Genomic DNA, 13,016 nt, shown 5'->3' with positions numbered 1-13,016 from the left:
ACGGCTTTATCAAGATGTTTTACATGATTATATTTCTTAAGTAGCTCAGTACGTCCGTAACTTCTATAACTAAGTCACGTTTCGGAATTTCAAGTATTCTGTTAACCCTTTGTTTGTCTGACCTAGATATAGAAATGTAAACAAAACTATCGATCGTCCAAGTTTACTTGTTATTGCAATAAAGGATAAAAAAGTAATGAATTACGCCCAAAATGCACCATTTCGGATTAGAAATTGTTCAAAATTTCTTGGAGGAGTATCCCCAAACCCCCCTGCCAACCTTTTAAACCAAATAAATTTCGGTTCTGCAGGAGGGGCGCAAGTCAAAATGTTATGCCCCCGAAGTTACGCCCCCTATATCATCGATCGTTGTTGTAACTTCCAAAAATATAACTCTAATAAATGCCACATAATGCATCCAATTTGTATGTTCTATTTTGATACTGGCTAATGTTAAATTTATAAATCGTTGTAGCATATTAACGAAAATATGACAATAAGATAACTAAGATCTTTTTTGAAACTTTGAAAACAGTAAACTGTGATTTTATTACGTATTTATGAAAAGGTGAATTCAATGAATATTGGTTATAAATGGGAAAGAATTATTTAAAAAAAAATATACTTACTTAATCACACTTGTTGTTAACGCTGGTCGAACTTTATTCAGCACAATAGCTAGTTTCTGCTTTAAAAAGAAAATACTCACGAGGACATTTTAGATCCTGATTAGAATCTGATATATGGGTGCTTAAAGTTTTCATTGATCAATGCAAACAAACGTCAATTATTGAGCTTAACATTTGTCTAAGCAGAAACCCAAAACATAACATATGCATGCATTTATACTTTCTGTTTAGCACCAGATGTCCTTCTTGTTTTTAACTGAACTATACTGAGTTTTGTTGTAAATTGTGAAATGTGAGTTTGTACCGTTGGCTCATTTATATTCATAAGATCGAAGTGAAAAGATAATATACCTGTAGTTATTGATTGTGTTTCAGTTCCAGTTCCTGACCTCTCTACTGTGACATGGAAGGAGGAGGCGGATATTGACGTCAGCACGTCAGAAGACCAGCACTCCTGCAATATAAGCGGCTCCGCTCTACTCTCTCATGGTATCTTCCTACAGGCTGACTGGGGCAATTTCTGTGTCAAACTGGTAGACATTACCGCCCGAACAGTAACGTCCCGCCTGCAACTAGCAGGCAGGCCCAGTGACGTGTGTGTGCTCCCCTGTCACCAGGCCGCCGTCATTCTCCCGTTGATGTCCGTCATTCAGCTGTTTTCTATAAAGGGGGACCAGTTGTCGTGTGGAAAGGAAATTAAAGTATTATCAATCTGTAGTGGTATTGCATCTTACAAGAACAAACTATATGTTTCATACACACGAAACCCGCGTATTGAAGTAATGACATGTGACGGTCAAATTATAAGAACATTTCAAACATATGAAGGACATCGTATGTTTCAATACCCGCTTTACCTGACTATGTCAACTTCCACACCACCTACCTTGTACGTGTCTGACAACCATACACACGCCGTCTTCCAGTTGTCACTAGTCGGGCAGATTCTGCGGGAATATCGAAGCAAGCACCTACAAAACCGCTTTCCGTAGTGGAGGTAGCGTCGAACCAGCTGCTTGTGTGTGGAGGGCGCAGCGAAAACGTGCTGCTGCTGAAGGAGAAAGACGGTGATTCGGTGGAAATATTTGGACAGAAGGACAGAATGTACCAGCCCTCCTTCGTGGCCTTCTGTCCTTACACACAAGTCATGGTTGTAGGGATGAACAATGATGACTCACTGAAAATATTTAATGCAAATTGATAGTTTTCTACATCAATCGTGATTTTCATTATGATGTTTGATCAACTGAATAGTAGATTTAATAACATTTATTTTTCCTCATAAGCTTACAGTATTGTTTAGTTGTAAACGCGTTTGATCGACCATTGTTGTTCATGTAAATCAAAAATTAAGAATGTATGATCGAGTGTGGTGTCTGTATCAGATGTCGTAAATTAGCTAAAAATCCTATTGATGTTTAATGATGTGTACATATATCTTATAAATCTTAAGCGGATGTTTGTAGTTTTGTTTAGCAATAAATAGACATGGAATAAGTATTTGGTGCTTAGTTGTTTTTTTCATGATCAATAAATAGATTAATGAATATACAATCTTATTGACATATTAAAACGTTTTTACATTATTCCTGATGTTAAAGTTAAAATTATGTGTTTCACATCCTTAAAAAACAGTGTTTTGGTTGTAGAGGTAAAATTCATTTAAATAAAATGTACTGATTATCTAAGTTGATTTAGAGCGTTTCCGTTGATACCAACCAAACTAGTTTCAGTCTTGGTTTCAAGGCACATGCGCTAGCTCTTTGTCGTTGCACTCAGGACTCAAACGATTGACTACAGAAACCATTTATATTTACACGCATTTCGAAACTGCTTTACACGTGTACGTTTTGTTATAAACTGTTTTTGGGTAACGTGTCTCGATGTATAAAATACTCACTGATATTATTATTCGACATCGTTAATGCAAAGTATGGTATCCTGTCATGCTTAAAGTAACAAATTGTGAAATTGTTGCTGTGAGATCATTAAGGTATCAGATGTACAAACAAGAACTGTCTTAAGACAGCGGCTCGACTTCGCCGATTTGTCTTAGAAGTAAATACAATAATGATGTTAAAAATGCACGTGCCTGTCAAAAGCAATAACAAAAACACAATTTAGAAAAAAAGGTAAACAAGAACCGCGATGTGACAAAAATGGTTTTTTTAATGATTGGCAAAAGAGATTCAGTTTAAACTGCTTTCTTTTATTTTTAGTAAAGTGACCTTGATCCTAGGGGCCCCAAACACAATCCCATGGAAGTCCTCTATAAATTCTTACTACATATCAAGTTTGGTCACAGTATGTCAACCCTAACTAAAGTTATTTAGTACCAAACGGTAATTGATTGTTCGTAACAGTGACCTTGACCCTAGGGGGCCAAAAGGCAATCCAATGAAAGGTCTCCATATACTCGTCCTATATACGAATTTTGGTCACACTATTTCAACCCTTGCTTAAGTTATTCAGTACTAACCATATTTCTATTTTAGCAACAGTGACCTTGACCATAGCTCTCGGGCCCAAAACACAGCCTTGTGGAAGGTCTTTATAAACTATTCATATATACCAAGTTTGGTCGCAATATGTCTTTTAGTAAGGGCAATATGTCGACCCTTACTTACTATTCAATACCAATCATTTTTATATTAATAGTGACATAATGACATTGAACTTGACCCTAGGGGCCTCAAACACAATCCCATAAAAGGCCTATATAAACTAATCTTATATACCAAGTTTGGTCATTATATGTCAAACCTTGCTAAAATTATTCGATACATTTTAAGGTGACTTATTGTGAGATGGCCATCAATAATTGTGCGAAGTATTAAGTCAATTTAATGGATTTGTATAAAGGAAAATATGGAGTTATCTAACCTCATTGCGTGATGGCCCTGAACAACTGTTTGAAGTATTAAGTTAATTGAATGAAGGGTATTGGAGTTATAAGAGAATCCCAACTTGCCCTTAAACTTTAACCGAACGCCGACGCCGACGCAGACGCCGACGCCGACGCTGGGTGGGTAGATTATCCTCTATCATCTTCCTTCAGTGTCATATCTTTGAACGGTTTTGTCAACATTTTTCTAAAATTATGATATTTCTAAACTTGATACGTCACGTTTTGGAATTTCAAGCCAGAATGTCCTAAAAAGTAATCGATTTGAAAAACACCATTAAAAGAGATAAAGAAGAAGTTAAAGTATTTTGAATACGGTTTATCGAAAAGGTATTTGTAAATGAGTATTGCACCGCGCATGGTTCATTTCCGATAGTCGCCAGTATTACAGCGCCATCCAACATCGCAATTTCATCTATCAAGTAATTGCGTATTGTAAGTATATGAACGTAACTCACGATATGTTTTATTAGCATGATATTTTTTTTTATTTTGCTAAATTTATAAACGCTGTGAGTTATCCCTTGTGCAGATGTTTGTGTGGTGTTAAAAATATATCATGACCTACATATAGCGATCTTAGCCGAAATAATGAACCTGCAAGTATATGATATAATCGGTAAGTGATTTTGTTTGGAATACGATGTAAATTTGTGAAGTTTATCAAGCAAGGTTCTGGCGACGTACTGTACATTGCACTTTGTTTACATAAATGTTTAAATGTTCATTTTCTACATAGCAGTTCATTGTTGTTTATGTAGCCATATATATTGAAAACGTTAGTGGTATACACAACTGTTTTACTTTGTCAATATCCGTGACCTACGTAGCCCATACTATAGAAACTTGCTTTCAATTTTACATGAGGTATCGTGGATGTACATACGTATAGTGGGGAGTCCCGAGTTAGAATCACTATTTTAGCTAGGTTGTGGAAAGACGTTTAGAGATAACACTAGCAGTGTGCATAGTCTTTGGAAAGAAGGAAACCGGTTAGAGGTTGGACAATAGTGTGGTTCATCAGGGAGGTTATGGGAAGAGGTGCCTCTGACTCAAACGGAACTCTAATAAGAGCGCATTGGTCATCGGTATTAGAAGAAAACACACGACCTGGCCTGTATTCATAAGCAACACGATCTGAACATTTTGAAAACTTCAATACAGGCATTAACTTATTGATATGTATATTTTTCGTATGCTTCATAGAAGAACATACAGAAGTGTTGCCTGGCTAGGAGAACTATTTTCATTACAAGTTAACCTAAGGAATGAATTGCGGGGTTGATGTCATTATCGGGGGTATGAACGCAATTGGGTTGGTCAAAGTACGCGTGGAGTCCTTCGGACACCACACACATTGACCAACCCAATTGCGTTCATCACAATCAACCCCGCAATTCATACCTTATATTTACACCAATAGTTCATTATTTCATTCAAGAATTGTTAAAAAAAAAAACTTCATTTCATTTAAGAAAACCTTTCAGTAATCCGTCCTTACCCATTCTGTAAATAGAACGACCCGACTAAAACCGGAAACATTTTTTTCATATGACGTCACAATAACGCGGGAAAAAGATCAACCACTTGAAATCACTTTAAAACGTAAAATTAAAACACTTCTGGTACCAATATATTTTCAAAAATATAATAAACTAACACTTTTAAAAATGTTGATCTATATTTTACGGGACCTGCAGACACAATACAACCATAACAAAATTAATAGCTTTCATGTATATTGTTATGCTATGAATTACGATCGGAACATATCCGAAGATGTTGCGTTCATCGATTGGTGAACACAATTGCCGAAAGGCAGTTCATTTAAGGAATGGAAGTTGAGGTGTAAATATATTGTTATAAGTCCTGGTACTACATTGATTGTTCAATTTTGCTAACGGACATCCAATCAAATTGTAGAGCGTAGTGATAAATCACGTAAGTATGGAATTTGCCTTTCGTGGTCGATCTTTCATGCGCCACGATGCCCTAAGGCACACGTGCTTTAGTAAAAAATCAGGGTTTTTATGTAATACACAAATTAAATATAACTTGACAGACATCAGCCTAAACACTTTGTTAAACAATACTTTAACAAAATAATTTGACAAGGCCGATTAAAGTTAAGGGTCAGACCGTTGGGGTATGAGGGGTGGAAGTAGCCATAAAGGTGGTGAAACTGGAGGAGGAGGATAATTGAGGAGGCGTGCTGCCATTTCGGAGATGAAGACATGACTTTGTGTCCGTTTCAGATGTTGTTATCAACATGTACCTGGGGAGGCTTCCTTGTCAGTGTGTGTATACCACGTGATAAATTACGTCATATATGCTATGTCGGAAGGCAACATTCTGCTTAAAATAAAGGCTTAAATCAAAGATAACTTTTCTTTTACTACACCATTTTAAATAAAACAAAGACAGTCTATGCCGCTTAAATAGCCCCGCCTTCGTTTATTACCGAAGTTTGATGAGGTGATTAGTTTTATCAAACACTTCGACAAACCTGTTTCCAAAATAATGTTTTGACAGTGCTCCGTCAGAGGGCCGTATTGTAATAGGTTTGTCGAAGTGATTTAAGAAACTAAACTCTCAATCAATTTCTGGTAAAAGACCGAAGGTGGAGTTCCGTAAACGGCGTAGACTGCGCTATGTTTCATTTAAAATGGTGAAGAAATAGTGAAGATATCTCTGTTTAAAGTCTTCATTCGAAGCAAAAATATTGCCTTCCGACGTAGCATTTATGACGCAATTTATCACGTGATATATACACACTTCTTGTAGACGACTTAAAAGTCGAAACGGAATGTAATTTCATAATTGCTTTGCCCTTTGTTTCACTCTAAGACTTTAATCATGGTTAGGGGTATGCCATTTGACTAGTATCCTCATAAAATGTGTTGTGACATAAATTGTTTGCGCTTTATCATCTTTTGAAATCACTCTGCACAAAAGTGAGAATTCAATATACCGTTTCAGATCAATCTAGTTAATTTGCCATTCCAAATGCTGAAACAATGGCATTTGTGCATATATATTGCGTTAGATGATTATGTGTATATTATATGGTCATACAATTGCTGCTACATTGTCAATAGTATTGCCTTTGACTTGAACCCTTGTAAACGTGTATGTATTATTCTCATGCTACTTCATGCATGATGTAACTTTTTATTCTTACACATTTAAATATGCTCATATGTATTACATTCTGTTCAAATCTCCCTTGCGGAGGATATATTGAAATAAATGGATGAATGAATTACTTGAAACAATATCACCTATTTGCTGATTGAACACATATTGGCTACGTGTCTTATGCAATTCCCATATCTTAGAGGTCAAGGTCCCATGTAGACTATGTTTTATAAGGCAATGCTGTATACATGCACATGCAATTCAGGTGGTTGTGTCAACTCTGTAACTTTGTCGTGTATTAATTGAAAAGGTCTTCAAATGATTTGGCATATTTGTTCAGCACGGAATTGTGACATGTTGCATGCAATTCATATATCCATTCCTCAAAGGTTAGTTTCTATTTAAAATTTGATTGTAATGAAATGATCATGTAATATATCTGACCAATGAATATATGGGACCTGTACTATCAATACAGAGGAATAGAGGAAAAAATTTATTAGGTCTTTCCAACGACAGACCCTGTAGTTCATTTAGCTTTGGCAAACAGTGGTCATCTTATAAATTAAGGTCAAGAACCCCATGAATATCATGACATGCATATTTGGTTTCGTCTTGAGCAGTTGTGCTTTCTTAACAAAGGGCCATATTGCATAAATGTGGTAATCTGATAAACCTAAGTCATGAACCCCTGAAATATCAGTTCTGGTCGGAACAGAACAGACACACTCATATATTTTTTTAATATTCATTGTCTATTAAGTGATATTTTGTAGGATTGGTATTAGCTCCTTCATCTGCTAAACCTTGACAATAATTATGAACACAACGTCAATTAGAAAAGTATATCGAAGTCAATCATACACAATCAGTAACCGAACAAGACTTCGACATTGACTGTGACTGGCTGACTGATTTTCTCGAGTTTTCTTGATATAAATTTATTCGGAATCATTCGTTAATACTCGGTAAATATCGGTATAAAATGGTTTATTGTTTCATTAAATAGTTTATCAATAAATAGTTCCGCCTTGAACAGATACCATTAATACACGTACAGCTGCATAAAAGTCACACGAGCAACGATATTCCCAAACGAAATATCTCGTGCTAAGCGTTTTTTATATCGCAGAACAAAACAGAAATTTCCTTTCTCATGGCTCGTTGGTCGACCAAAAAAGACTAAGGTTTTTCCTTCTTCAATCTCTCCAGTTCTCGTTTCAACTGTTCGTTTTCCTCCATCAACTGTCTCTCTCGATCTCTTGCATTTTTTTCATTCACATTTTTCATAGCCAATTTTCTTCCCATATATGCTTGCACTTCATTCAGTTTTTTCTTCACCTGTTCACTCTCTTTTCTCAATTTCTCTTCCTCTCCACTTCTCTTGCTCTCCGCATCCACGGCTTTTGCTCTTTCTCTACGAAGCGCTTCCTCTGTCTGTTTCAGTTTTGCTCGCAGTCCACCAATTTCACCTTCTAGGGCGTGTATTTGCTCTTCTACAGTTTTAATCTTAGCCTGTGTTTCCTGAAAATGATCAGATTAACGATGTTAAAAGCTTGGAGAGCTTACCAACCAATTTTACAGAAAAAACAGTTGTATAAATAAAATATGTATTACTTATTTATTATAAATAAAAAATAGTAAACTGTTGAAGCTGTTGCTCGTGTTGATTTTTATATTTGCTGTTGTAGTATTAATAAGAGTAAGTATCAGAAAGTAATTTACAGATTTAGATGTGGTCGTTTGTTCTAGCTGTTTTTGAAGGCGTTTCTTTTCATTTTTAAGAAGTTTCAGTTCGTTTTCTTTGACCGCAACCTCTTCTTCCAATTGTTTGACCTGTATAAATTAAATATTAAATGATGTTCATCGGCGGCAATATATTTACACGCTGTCTACCAAATATAGTGCATACATGTTATTATGACTGCAGTCAGTCGAACAGAACTGAATTATAGATTAACATTTGTGTCATATACCCATCATATGGAAGTCCGTATTCTACTACAGTTTTCTGATCCAATGAAATACCGGCATAATAAGTATCATTGCGCGATGTTAAAGTGACGTCATCAATCAAATAGAGCTTTATTTGAAATTCGTTACATACAAGTCTTTAAATCGATTGAAACTAGTACTGTATATGATAAAAGGGGTTCAAGTATTGTTTTTGATCCGGGTCGTATGCCTCTCTCGCAAATTTTGGAAGATTTTGATCCGAATCTGCAAACTTCCTCTGGCGTAGAATACAACCCTCCGGATCAGAACGCAGTTCTATTAAGCCTTTTATGCATAAGAATTTGGTTTGTTGTCACCCAGTGGCACCAGTGGGTTACCTCCGGATAATCCGGTTTCCCCAACAAACAAGATAACGATTTCGTGTTACATCGTGGCAACAAGAGTTATTAATTTAAGGTTGTAAAACTTCAAAAGTTTCAAAATCGTTGTAAAATAAATTAGCTTTAACTAAACTTTTATATACCAGGAATCGCCACAATACAAACGATGGATTAAAGTACAAAAAACAACACATTTTGTTTTCAAGAAGACAAAAGTAAAACATTAAGTATTTTTAGAAATAGTTTTGTTTTGTTTACAACCAGGTTTTATAGAATTTAGCTCCAAATCTATTAGGTACCAAAGTTATTGACGCTCTCCAAACAATGTCTTGTGGCACTGTCATCTTATTTGCTTCTATTTTAAGAAAGCTTTTGCATTTTTATTAGTAACCAGAAAGAACATGTTAGTCACTATTTTTAGTATATTTCTCATTTGCATATCAAAAAGCCAAATAACATCGTTGATTGGATATCTTAGACAATTTGAAACCAAAACATTATAATATTCAAATCATCAAAGTACGGTCGGGTGCGAACAGATTCAATGAAACTGGTATTTCAATTTCGATTGTTATAAATATTTCTTCGTTAAAAATTGCGCAACTACCATAAATGTCTTAAGTGTCTATTAAAGCTAGACTAAAGCGTATAAACTCAAAGTTCTAGCGCACCACTTAGGGTTTTATTGTTTTATTGATTTCGTGAAGATCGCAAGGGGTGTTTCATAAATACCGGAAATAAAACATTCGCTCCGCATGGCTGCAGTTTTCATCCAATTAGAATTTTGCGATCGCTTTTACAGAATTTATATTATAAGACAAGATATCTGAATGTTTATAATTTTAAATAGAGCAAAAATAAATTAAGTACCCATTTAAATAGTGATGCGTTAGGACTTTGGGTGAGTGTATTTCTTTTTTATATCTGAATTGTATCATACCCGGATCATCTTTGAGTCAAGAGCGCTTTTCGCTGCGTCCATCGCCAGCTTCTGAAACTCAGGACGTAACTGGTCAATAGCTTCCTTCAATATCTCCTTCGTAAACCTAAAATATGCGTATGGTTATTGAAAAGGTTAAAAAAGTAGATACCCATTATTGCCGAGGATGGCAGATACCTAGGTTCGCACCTATTTCTCAGTTTGTTAACGCGTTGTGGTCATTGTTAAATCTTTGGCAAAACTTCGAAATTTATTCTTAGAAAAGGACACAAAAGGAAACTGATAAACATACCCCATTTGTCGGTCTGCATCATCTGAGCCTGAATGAAACGCAATATTTAGGAACCTTTCTTAACCACAATAAGATGGGATGAACGTTTTGTGTTGTGGAGCAGTTTGTTATAATATTATTGGCTGAATATATATGTATGTTCTGTTACAAATTTTTTTTTTTCTAAAAGAGAACTTGTTAGGCAATGTAAAACAATTTTGTTTTCGAAACTATTTGGTCTAATCTTTAATAATATATTTGTTAACAAAAAAATGTATTAAAACATATTTTATCGATTTACATTACTTACTTGTGAAAAAGGCCAATTTTTTTTTACATGAAACTGATGCAATCCTACTTTATATTTGTTTCGAATGATACAATGAATACTACAAGGTCCAATACGCGCAAGCAAATTTAAGCTTGATGAAATACTATGAATGCCTTACTGACAAATATTGAACCTATAAAATCAGCAATTAACTTCACGAACCACAGTGGTTTGAGGAAATGTTAGCAATTTATGACCTGAGAAAAAAACTAAAATCATTTTTTTTACTTACTCTGACATATAAATCAGCACTAGAAATGCAAAAACATTGACAAAACAAAGCAATTTGATTGATTCCCAAATCTCATAAAACTTCATTTATCACAACCGCGCGGTTCTATGTAAACCGTGTAACTACCAGTGTTTCCAATAATGTTCGTTGATCATGATATATCAGTTTGCGAAATATTTTGAAGTTGATTTGGCAATGTGTTTAAGACCTTCATTGCATTGAGTTCCATAACTTTACGTATATGCCTGCTTCAGTCGATTACTGACTTAATAACACTGCATGTTTTTAGGAAGATTATAGCCCTAAATCACTCAACAATCCTCAAACCACCGTGTCCCGAACAGGATGTAGAAATGAGAGTGTGTTACCTCACAAAATACAGTGAAAATGCTGGACAATATTTATGCAAAAAGCTACAGAAACAAGCTCAGTAGCAAAAGTTTAAACATAAACCCGGTTTAGTCGCACTGGGTAAACGCCAAAGACAAAGACCATAAAATCACAAACAAGAACAGCACAAAACTCAACAAACAGCACAAATCCTACCGTGAAGAACACTGTCCGGAAGGCTGGTCGTTTTTGCGGGTTTCTTGTCACGTGGGCCAGGCCTGGACATGTCGGCGGTTTGAATATACAAAACAAAGCCACTGGTCAAAACTTGTTTAGAGGCACAAGGTTCAAGGCCTAGGCGAAGAAGCCTGTAGAGAAAACATTACGCAGACGTATTTCAAGTCCAGTGTGTTGCTATTTTAAGACGCACGTTCACTTCAAACCATCCATGTTAGTTTTTACAGTAAAACGTCGAGATATTGTCACAGCTTTGCCTTGTTATTGTCCTGTCGTCGTCATTGGCGTCATTTGGAAAAAAATCTCTAACCTTCTTAATGACTACAAAACCAATCAAAATATGCACATGCAACTTAATTATTATACATATCCATATTACCATACGCACATGTGTAGCAAGTTATATATAAGTTATGTTAATAGTTGCCGAGTTATCTCCTTTGATTGTCAGAAAGTTATGCAAAATATTTAGCCTAAGCAATAACTAAAAGCAGAACTCTCACAGATTGAACGTTTTGACAACCATTTTATTTTTTGTCTTGGAACGAGCCATTTTTTGCGAAAATCCATGGAAACCAGTGATATAAGACTGCTGACAGAAAATAAGATTGCAGATATTTATATTTATGTTAAAAAATCATGTTTTATGCATTTGTCTTAAACCGTTAGTGACGGTTTAAGCCATAAAACATTAATTTTCGAACGGAAATATGCAAACTCCGCTCTGATCTTTTGTCAGCAATCTTTTATCATTGGTTTGCAGATATTCACGCAAAAATTTGCTCTTTCCATGACAAAAAAAATTGTAAAAACGGAAAATCTGTGAGAGTGCAGCTTTAAAACAACCATTCAAGTTATTCATATTACACTTGGAACTCATGCTGCCAGACAAGATACCCGCATGTATAGTATTTCAATTCGGTCATTAACTCTATTCAAGGTAGCCCCGTTAATGTTCTGAATAAGTCGCACAAAAGCTTAATATAAGCAATAACTCAAAAACCAATTCAAACTAAAGTTGTTACCAGACACGACACGTACATCCAAACGAGTTCTTTAAAAGATGAAAAGAACAATGTTTACTCGCGTAAAAGGGATTGTACCTCTCGACGTGTTTCTTCAAGAAATTGATGAGGTTGTGAATACATAGTTTATAAAAAAGATGAACTTATGATAAAATATGATAAACCACCTATCACTTTGCTTAAAATTATAATGTGTATTGTAAATTGATATAAAAGTAACTAAAATACTTCTTGTATTATTAATAATTATCTCTAATGTACGAGTAGTATTGGAAATATTTACTATTATTGGAATAAAAAACAAACATACCTTTCAATAAATCTACTGTTCCCAGGTATTAAAAGATATTGAATTCAGTGACACAAGTTTCATGCCATGTCTACATTTGATAGTGGTTTATAGAAAATTAAAATAAACTTCACAGAGTGAATAAGATTGATTTTACGGCTTTATCATAATTGCGAAATAATGCTCGAAGATAAGAGTGTGCACCATTAAACTCAAGAATATAGTCACATCCGTAACCTTTCGCCCATCTCCGTTAAGCTAGGAATATTTCGTAAGATTATAGCCGAGCGTGTACTGGAACAAGCAAAGTTTAATTTTAGTTCCCCCTAGGTCCACTTTAATTGGATGCAGCG

At 35.2% G+C, this 13,016-nt stretch overlaps 1 protein-coding gene across 2 annotated transcripts; it reads right to left on the bottom strand.

The window, feature by feature from the left end:
• Window positions 1–7,637: 7,637 nt before the first annotated feature.
• On the bottom strand, window positions 7,638–12,782 carry LOC128242066 (uncharacterized). Of its 2 annotated transcripts, none has more exons than XM_052959101.1 (6): window positions 12,685–12,782; window positions 11,329–11,480; window positions 10,241–10,268; window positions 9,949–10,054; window positions 8,398–8,508; window positions 7,638–8,196 (listed from the first exon to the last, which is right to left on the bottom strand). In XM_052959101.1, exons 2-6 carry the CDS (start codon window positions 11,396–11,398, stop codon window positions 7,855–7,857), a joined length of 657 nt encoding a protein of 218 aa, XP_052815061.1. In that variant the 5' UTR covers window positions 11,399–11,480; window positions 12,685–12,782; the 3' UTR covers window positions 7,638–7,854. The 2 variants fall into 2 exon arrangements, with proteins under 2 accessions (XP_052815061.1, XP_052815062.1); XM_052959102.1 differs by having other exon boundaries at window positions 11,329–11,390; window positions 12,685–12,745.
• Between the last annotated feature and the right edge of the window lie 234 nt (window positions 12,783–13,016).

This window comes from Mya arenaria, chromosome 8 (genome assembly GCF_026914265.1).
Source record: "Mya arenaria isolate MELC-2E11 chromosome 8, ASM2691426v1".
Taxonomy (NCBI): Eukaryota; Metazoa; Mollusca; class Bivalvia; order Myida; family Myidae; genus Mya; species Mya arenaria.
Note: the sequence above shows the minus strand (reverse complement) of the source record. Positions and strands in the feature narration are given on the sequence as shown.

What these genes read in the sequence shown, in the direction of transcription:
- LOC128242066 (XM_052959101.1), bottom strand. Translation starts at nt 11,398, where the DNA reads ATGTCCAGGCCTGGCCCACGTGACAAGAAACCCGCAAAAACGACCAGC. An exon ending in TCCGGACAGTGTTCTTCACG is followed by an intron (nt 10,269 to 11,328) that starts GTAGGATTTGTG and finishes CGTTTCATTCAG; the next exon opens with GCTCAGATGATGCAGACCGA. An exon ending in GATGCAGACCGACAAATGGG is followed by an intron (nt 10,055 to 10,240) that starts GTATGTTTATCA and finishes CGCATATTTTAG; the next exon opens with GTTTACGAAGGAGATATTGA.